We start from the raw sequence: 9999 nt of genomic DNA, 5'->3' as shown, positions 1-9999 counted from the left end.
TACTTAACGTAGATGGGAAGCCAAAATTTATGATTTCCTTATAGACATAATATGTCTATAAAGGGATTTTTCCCGGACAGAAACCGCCGTTTCTGGCTTCTCAACTACACACACATATGTAGTATTGATAAAGTTTTTGCTACAGAGCTACTTAATATTTCATAATTCGAATTTTATTCTGTTCGTGCAGCGCCTTTGCAAACCCTTGTATAGTTTATGCCCTTATATAGTCTCAATATGCATTGGTTTGGCTGACAGAAACACTCAACATTGAGTGATAAGTACATACGTCACTGCAAAAGCATCTCCTTCATAAGTGAAGTCCAACTGTATTTATATTTAACCGGTAGAAGTTACAAAGTGACTCAGAAACTGGAACTTCCAGGTTCTGATGCATATCGAACCAGTTTGATAAGTACCAGAAGAAGAAACTCTCGGCCCTTGAAATATTTTCAAACTCCATCTGATTAAATAATGCGTTGAATGTACAGGTTGTCGTCCTATTACCGAAGTTAATCAACTTCGAGCCTAGTTAGTATTTAGATGGGTGACTGCTTGGGAAACCAAAGCGTAGTAAGTATTTCACATGTTGAAAGGCGGTGCTCCAGCATGGCCCCAGCCTTAGGCTGAAACCAATTATATATATATATATATATATATATATATACACACACACACACATACATACAGGCGTGGCTGTGTGGTAAGAAGCTTGCTTCCCAACTACAAGATTCCGGGTTCAGTCCCACTGCGTGGAACCTTGGGCAACTATCTACTATAGCCTCGAGTCGACCAAAGCCTTGTGAGTGTATTTGGTAGACGGAAACTGAAAGAAGCCCGTCGTATACATATTATATATATATATATATATATACATATATATATATATATACGACGGGCTTCGTTATATATATATATATGTTGTGTGCTCCCATCATTGCCTGACAGCCCCATAACGTAGCGGTTCAGCAAGAGACCAAGAGAATAAGTGCCAGGCTTACAAAGAATAAGTCCTGGGGTCGATTTGTTCGACTAAAGGCGATGCTCCAGCATGGCCGCAGTCAAATGACTGAGACAAATAAAAGAATATATATCCATGCTTTTAGTTCTACTTTTTCTGTTTGCATTACCACACCTAATTCAAACTCGGGATTTCGTTTAGTAAATCAGTAATTTCAACAACAAAACAATTGCATACTCTCAATATACTGAAACTCGGGATAGAACCAGGGACCTTTAGATCTTGAGGCAAACACTCTGATATAAAGTATTTCCTCTACTTTAGAAGAATTCCGTAGTTTATAGAAATATATTTACTCTTAGTAAAATACGAATCTTTTCTTAATTATACAAAGCAAAATTGTTTAGTTTCATCATGTATAAGATAGTGGGAAATGACATTGGAGGCGTTGTGTTTGAATCACTTCTGAATATAACTTCTCGAGTTGATTCATATCCTGTCTCGGCTTAATTACATCAGATTATATATATATATATTTAAAAAAAGGAGATGTGGAACACGAGTTGTGATATATATATATATAAAGGAAATGAAGAAAATGCTGACAAAATAATTTAAGTAAGGGAGAGTGTATTTGATTAGGTGAAAGTTCTTTTTACCGGTTGCGCATTTGTTATGCTCATCAAAAGATATATTTTTAAAGAGAGATAGAGTTCCTTTCTGATAGATTTTTTTCTCTAGAAAAAAATCTATCAGAAAGGAACTCTATCTCTCTTTAAAAAAATATCTTTTGATGAGCATAACAAATGCGCAACCGGTAAAAAGAACTTTCACCTAATCAAATACACTCTCCCTTACTTAAATTATTTTGTCAGCATTTTCTTCATTTCCTTTATATATATATATATATATATAATCAACGACAGAGTTAAAGACGATTTATTATATTGAGCGTGGTGTTGCCATGGTGCAAGAATGTCTATAAACTCAACACACATAATACAAAAGATGCACTCACCTTTTAATGTTAGCAAAAGTCTTGAAAAGCCGCAGGACTCTCATTACCAAAAATAAATCCAAAATATAGGAATTATTTTGTTCTGAAAAATATTCAAAATAACAAAGATATCCTCGAAGTGCATAGATAATAATAGTCTTAATAAACTTGAGAATTCTGCTGCTTTAAATGTCTAAAAACCGGAGATAAAATTTTTAAAACGAATATAATTGTTTAGGCTATAATCATAATCCTTGTAGAGATAATTCCTTTTAATATCGACACTACAATCAATCGATTTCATCTCAGGTTATCATCGAATAACGTGTTCCTAGATGTATGCGTAACACCGTATTACATCATTTTATTAATTAGTATATTTGCGAAGCTATTATTGTAATAACATAGAATTCGTTTCGTTGAAGACATCAAAGAATATTTCAAAGAATTTTCTTTTCTTCCCAAATGGAGCCGTTACATGTATTCAATGTGAGCACAGATGTGTGTGTGTGCGTGAGTGAGTGTGTGTGAGAGAGAGAAAGAGAGATTCTATGAAGAAACAGTTCAGTCACAGCTGGGTTATCTTTTATCGTAATTCTACCCTGATTGAATGGACCTAATACCAAGCAACAACAGCAGCAACAACAAAAACAAGGTTCTGAGTTCAAGACCAGTCAGAGGCAATTTTGTCTTTCTCTTCCTTTGTGGGCAAATAAAATCAATACCTGTCATACACGTTGTTGATTCAATAAATTACTCTGTCCCCTACACATACCTGTCTTAATGCCAATGTAATCAATTATTATTCCGAATCCACGAACGCTATAATGAAACAAAGAATATACAAAGACGACTTTCAGCGATTCCTCTTTAGATCCAGTGTCGAGTAAAAGACGGGATGCCACGGCTGGAACGTTTTTGATCATACGTCTGCTTTGTTTGATAAGAACTGACTTGGGCTTCAACAACAGGTGATTGATAAGGCGATCGATCTGTACAGTGCCGGCTTTCAGCATAAGCTTAGGATCTCACAATACACTGGGAGACTTAAAACGGATAAAAGACAAAAATATTATTTAAAATTCTTGAGACCTTCAGAGGTAGGTTTTTGGTAAGTTCTATATGATTCAGGGCTTAACCAAGTCTAAACTCAACACTAGATCCATTTTGGCACAAGGCCAGCGATTTCGGGGGACAGGATAAGTCGATTAACACTGATGTCGAGGTAATCAACTTACCCCGTCACCCAAAATTGCTGACCTTGTGCCCAAATTTTAAACCAATATAAGATTTCGCACAGTCCATACTTAACCATCTTAAGAGAATATAACGAAGGACGAACAAAATGCTCATGCTGGAGCACTTTCAGTCATAGGCTTGCTCGATCAAGGCTGACTTGGTTCTAAACAGTGCCATGAATATTTACAATACATTTTCAGAAAAACAAACATTAGATATTAATGCATAGAAATAAGCACAAATATACATATACACTCAGATTGTAGATCAATTGATATATAAGTGTATTTCGAAGTCACACAACGAACACCTTTAAAGAATTAGCCGTGTGGATGAATTTAGCTCACCTTCAGATTCTATGAAGTCGTATATTGTGAAGCACAAAGCACCAATGATGACGAAGAAGTCAAATCTGAAATAGATTGTTTGAAAATATGTAAACTTAGCTAGATTATGTATAATTTGCCTATTAGATATTAGATATTATAATAACCGTTCTGAGACAGAGAAAATAGAAATATATACGCTAGCGTGACTCGAACCACCTATCTTGTGCTTGTCGTGAACCTATGCGATAGATTATGTGATCCATCAAATAAGAGATTGATAAAAGAAGTACTTGAATTAAAATAAGTGCTATGGGCGATATGATCCTCCAAACCTTTCACCGGTGCCCTAGAATGGCTGCAGGCCAATGAATGAAACAAACATAGAAAAAAAAACAGTGAAAGAATATGTGGTTAACAAAACGAGATAAGCAATAGTCCTCCCATATTCTTTACCACATTTTTTTTCACTTTAAAACACCTTTTATTTTAAAAGATCACAACAGCGAAGTGAGTCAGTAATTTTTACCTTGATTTCCCCTATGTCACAGAATCAAAAATATTGAGAATCATCGACAGACTATGGCATTCAATGTAACGCTTCCATTTGTATCATCATCTCAATGAAGACACGCAGTCTAGTTGTTACGGTTTTCGGCTCGTAATCTTATGGCCTTAGGTTCAATTCCTCAACTGGCCGGCGCGTTGTATACTGGCATTTCATTTCACACTACTCCAGTCTACTTAGGTAAAAATGAGTACCAATCTAATGCTAGTGCAGCTCTATCTCCAGATGCCACCTCCTGAATGTATCCCAGAATCGAAAAGGTGCGAGAGTTTTAAAGGTATCCCTGTTTGCTCGCGATTACATAGGCACCTAAAACAATTAACGAAAGCCTGGTACATATTATCACTCGTTCGCGAGTGACGATTGCTTCTTAATATCACCATGAGAAAAAAAAATCAAGATGACACAAACGTGCAATGGATCTGTTACGCACCTTCAGATATGAACTTACTTTTCTCTCTGGGATAGTAAACCTATTTTTTCCACCTTACTAAATTATGGGCAACCACTAAGGAATATTTTTTTCTTTTAATTATCTACTGTATCTGGGACAAATCTGCTTAACGTAGTACGTAAGTTTCCGGGGTACAGATGTTCAGGAAAAGATGTATACCGAAGGAACAGATGTACAGCGCCCCCTGCAGTTTATCATTATCACTGCAGAGTCTTTATCTTCTGTCTTTTCTTTTACTCGTTTCAGTCAGACTGCGGCCACGCTGAAGCACTGCTTTGGAGAATTGTTAGTCAGATGAATCGATCCCAGTACTTATTCCATCGGTCACTTTTGCCGATCCGCAAATTTACGGGGATGTAAACACACGAATACCGGTTGTCAAACGGTGGTAGAGGGTCAAAGACAAACACACATACACATATAGGTTTCTTTCAGTTTCCGTCTACCAAATCTACTCACAAGCATTTGGTTGGGCCGGGGTTATACAAGACACCTGCCCAAGGCGCCATACAATGGGATTGAACACGGAACCGTCTGGTTAGGAAGCAAGCTTCTTACAACACAGCCACGCCCGCATTTATCTTGTGTAACTAATTTACAATTAGCTACAGTAGACTATTTGAGAGTTTCAGACCTTTACTGCAGATGCAATGCAACGATTGTTACAAGACAGAGTCCACTGATTCTTCGATAGACTCAGCATGTTGTGATCTTCTCTGGTTAAAAATAAAAAAAGAAAATTGATATTTTTCTGGAAATATAAAACAATAGAAACTAACCAAAAGAAACAAAACTTTCGTTACTTACATATTCCAGAATAGTCGGAAGAATTTCTTTACTCCAAACACGTAGAGTTTCAACAAAATTTCAAACATAAATATAGATAGGAAAAACCAATCAGCTTCGTCAATATCAAACCCAATTATCCAAGCATTAACGAAAATCAATGCATCAAAAAACCAACGGAAAAATCTGTAACAATTAAAGAGGGGGAAGAAGCAAGAGAAAGAGACAGATATTTAATTATTTAATATTGAATACATTAAGAGAAATGAATAATGTTCTGAAAATTTATTTTGTACATTTTGGAAAACTTGTGTTGTTAGTAACAGAAAATTACACACAAGGTTGGAATTAGTGTTTCTATAGTTACTATAAACAAGGAAAGGTCATTATATAAGAATTATAAATAAGGAACATATTTAGTGCAAAGTAAAATTTTGTAAATTGGGGAATATATTACGAGGATTTGAGTAAAAGAAAATACAGGAGGAGCAATTGATTATGTTTTTATTAAACATATTCCTCTCTCAGATTCGCACACTTATTACAGTGATCCTTCAGTTTTTCTAAGCCCTGTAAAAGAACTCGGAAGGTTGGACCTTTAACCTGGCCTTTTGCGACACCCTTAAAACCAGGAACTTTTCAGCACCCCCTCGTAGATTGAATCGTTCCCGATATAATATAAGCATATAAGTTATCAACTTCAGAACTGAACTCAACTTGAAGCAACAAAAAGTATACAGTATAAAATAACCACCCCGGTTCCCTACTGTTTATATCCACAGTCTTATGATAGCACTAGTTAAATAGCTAAATGAGCAAATGTTATGAATTAGTGATAGTCAAGAACAAGAGAAACTATGTTCGCTTCAATAAAACAGTTATATTAGAAGACCTTAACATTCTAGTTCTTCATTTCCTTTCCACCCCATTCTCGTTCTTTTATCACCTGTCGTCTTTCTTTCTTTCTTTCATTTTACCTCTTCTCCAATATTTCGAACCCCATCCTCCACATATTTGCTGCTGATATAAACCGGTAATAGCATTAACATTTCACTAATGCCAACTTATATAATTAGTGACTCACCTGTGTCTTACAGCCACCTTAATAACGTTACTGATGTAACTGTTGTACATCGTCGCACAATGGGTCTCCATAAATGACATTCTGTCTTTCACCTCTGTCAACGGAAGCTGAAGCAGATCGGCAACTTTTAAAAATTGGTTCATTTCTGGAAAGGGAAACACGGAAATACGATGTCATTTCAAGCTAAAAAATAAATTGGGTGTGATTTGTCATGGAAATAGGAAAGTGCTTATTTCTACTGTATACAACAATCATTTGTAACATTCTTGGAGTCGCTATCCCTCGTCACTTCGAGGATAGTTTTAATTCCGGTATCATTTGAAATGGCAAAATTTACTCATAATAAAATCCTCCATAGAAACTTTTCCTCCTTGTAATATCCATAAAGATGGTTTCTTGCAGAAAAGTAAATATTTTAAATTTATAGAATAAATTGAGCTAAGGGAAATAATTATTGATTAATTGAAACTTCTATCGTAATTGAGGAAAGAAAGCAAAACCAGCGGCAGATGTCAGCGACTCTTAAAGAAAAGGGAATAATTTCTAGCAATTAAGACTTAATCTCTCAAAGTTAATTTACATACTTCAATTTTATACTGAAGAATAGACAGAAAGAGGGTATCTACGCCTTTCCCAAAACCATTAGGAAAGTTGGTGAAACTGGAAATAAATGAAATGTGTTAAAATATTCCTGCTGCTTTGGAGCGCTCGCAAATCTGTGTTTGGATAGTGACTTTCTGAATTGCGAAGAAAGGATAATATTTATCCGAGATATTCATAGAGTGGACGAAACAATTTGCAGCTAAATTTGTGGAACAGAGAATGATGCTGAGTTATTCAAGAATATTGTTTAAATTAGATAATTTTTATTTGAAAGGGTTCAAGAGATAAAATTAAACGCTGACAAAAATATAATCAAAATCTATTGCTGCAATCAATGGGATAGAGAATAACGTTTAAAACAAAATGGGTAGAATGGGTGGGGGAAGGAGATTTTAAGAAGTGTGTAGGACGGGGTAAGGAGAGTATTGGCACTCACTGATAGTTCCATCTTTGTCAGTGTCAAGTACCTTCAGTAGCAATTCATGCTGTTGCACACTTCGCTTGGGCAGGACGTAGGTCATCAGTTTCATCCACTGCACTTTGGTTATTACAAATTGACCGTTTTGGGTTACTTTCAAAATTTCAAAAGCTCTCTTTAACCTCTGTCTTTTGCCATACACCACATCTTTTACTTCGTTCTGACGACAATATATAAAAAGAAACAAACAAGAAAGAGAAAAGAATTTTCAAGTGTAGAGAAAATTAGATATTTAAAATGTTATATATAACATGTTAAACGGGGTTGACAGGGTAACTTGGAAAATAAAAGAAGTCCTTGAAAAATGATATGGAGCAAAGATTACTTTTAAAAATGTACCAACAGAGTTGCAAATAATTGTTTCTAGAACAGGCTTAAATTTTAAAGGAGTGGGGTTAATCGATACCGTCGAGCTCAGCATTCGACTGCTACTTTATTTTATTGACACCATGGTGGGGTGAAAGGCAAAGCTGAAATCAATGGGTGTTGAACCCCGAAGGCAAAGAGCCAGAAAAAATAATGTAAAGCATTTTGCGGATACTCTAACGAATCTGCCAGTCCACAACCTTTATGATAATTGTTTCAAATTTTGGTACAAGGTTAGCAGTTTTTGGAGAAGGAGATTAATCGACTTATCGAGACTAGAAATCGTCTGGTACTTTATTTCATCAATCCCGAAAGGATGAAAAGCGAAGTCGACTGCGTCGACATTTGAACTCAGAATTTGGTCCGCAAGGGCATTTTGGCAGCCCTGGCGCACCAAATCTCACAACCAAGATACGGTTACATGTATTTTAAGGCGGCGAGCTGGCAGAAACGTTAGCACGCCGGGCGAAATGCTTAGCGGTATTTCGTCTGCCATTACGTTCTGAGTTCAAATTCCGCCGAGGTCGACTTTGCCTTTCATCCTTTCGGGGTCGATAAATTAAGTACCAGTTACGAACTGGGGTCGATGTAATCGACTTGATACCTATGTCTGTCCTTGTTTGTCCCCTCTATGTTTAGCCTCTTGTGGGTAATAAAGAAATAGGTTACATATATTTAAACAAATTGTGACAATTACTTACTTTGAGATTGTCGCGGTAACTGTTGTAGATAGCAGCAAGGACAATACTCATGAAGATGTAAAGAAGAACAAGTAGAACTATGATGAAGAATAGTGCCTCCCAGTTACTGAAATCATAGGCTGGCATCCTGAAAATATAAAAAAAAAGTACATTCATTAATGCTGAAACCTTATTTTTTTATCTCAAGGCGGTTGTATGGCCTTCGGAACTTATTTATATTAAGATAGGAAGCACTCCGTCGGTTACGACGACGAGGGTTCCGGTTGATCCGAATCAACGGAACAGCCTGCTCGTGAAATTAACGTGTAAGTGGCTGAGCACTCCACAGACACATGTACCCTTAACGTAGTTCTCGGGGATATTCAGCGTGACACAGAGAGTGACAAGGTCGGCCCTTTGAAATACAGGTACAACAGAAACAGGAAGTAAGAGTGAGAGAAAGTTGTGGTGAAAGAGTACAGCAGGGATCACCACCATCCCCTGCCAGAGCCTCGTGGAGCTTTAGGTGTTTTCGCTCAATAAACACTCACAACGCCCGGTCTGGGAATCGAAACCGCGATCCTATGACCGCGAGTCTGCTGCCCTAACCACTGGGCCATTGCGCCTCCACTTATTTATATTACTTTTACCATCAACAAATTAGAAGTCATCATTTTTATCATATTCAAACTTCGGATCGATTAAATGCATCTCTCTATTCCCCCGATTCTCGGAGTGTTTACCTTCCTCTAATTTTCTCTGATCATTTATGGAGCATATATGCAGTTTCGTTTACGATCTATAAATTTGTATACTGTAAAGAAATGCTTTCATTTGCTTCAACCTCGTTACTGCAATGGTGCTGTGATCAAGGGGAGATTTTTTAAACTTAGAATTATTAAATTCTGCACTAACTTAAATAATCAATCCAGAGATATACTGTATCTATCACCTAAACTTCTCTCGATATATTATATATTGATTTCTTTTGATCATGGTGCCAAGGGAAATATATTGTGATGAAGCAATTCCAATATATTACGATAGATATTTTATCGATCTCAGTTAGCGAACTCAATACAATAAAATAACCAGTTCAGCACACCAAGCTACATAAAATATTCTTTTTAAGTAAGTAACAAGACCTCATATTAGAATGAGGAGAAATGGCTTGCTATAATGTTTATACATTTCTCTGAGGTGTTAGCAACGAAAATGAAATGAATTGACTTCAGACGAAAATCGAAATCAGGTTTCGGCTGACGGTGACTTAATCTTTTACAGGGCGAAGTTCACCCCAAAGATGTTTCTACGCTATCGCCATGAGTACGTAATTACGAAGGAAACAATAGAAAAAGCATGGCTACTCTTCATTCTGTTTATAAGGAAAGACAAAAGTAATCTCTCGGACGGTGCCATTATTGTATTACAAACCGATATCCCTCGCCTATTTTATC

The 9999-nt window shown here is 36.4% G+C and overlaps 1 protein-coding gene across 2 annotated transcripts in view; it reads right to left on the bottom strand.

Annotated features, from left to right (window-relative positions):
* Positions 1–9999, bottom strand: part of LOC115210980 (two pore calcium channel protein 1-like) — a 52705-nt gene that overhangs the window by 22891 nt on the left and 19815 nt on the right. For both annotated transcript variants that reach the window (XM_029779813.2, XM_036502601.1), the window contains exons 9-14: positions 8564–8690; positions 7455–7656; positions 6416–6560; positions 5353–5517; positions 3545–3609; positions 1980–2061 (exon numbers count right to left, since the gene is read on the bottom strand). In XM_029779813.2, the coding sequence (XP_029635673.1) occupies positions 1980–2061; positions 3545–3609; positions 5353–5517; positions 6416–6560; positions 7455–7656; positions 8564–8690 (786 nt within the window). The remainder of the gene's footprint in view (positions 1–1979; positions 2062–3544; positions 3610–5352; positions 5518–6415; positions 6561–7454; positions 7657–8563; positions 8691–9999) is intronic.

This window comes from Octopus sinensis, linkage group LG4 (genome assembly GCF_006345805.1).
Source record: "Octopus sinensis linkage group LG4, ASM634580v1, whole genome shotgun sequence".
NCBI lineage: Eukaryota > Metazoa > Mollusca > Cephalopoda > Octopoda > Octopodidae > Octopus > Octopus sinensis.
Note: the sequence above shows the minus strand (reverse complement) of the source record. Positions and strands in the feature narration are given on the sequence as shown.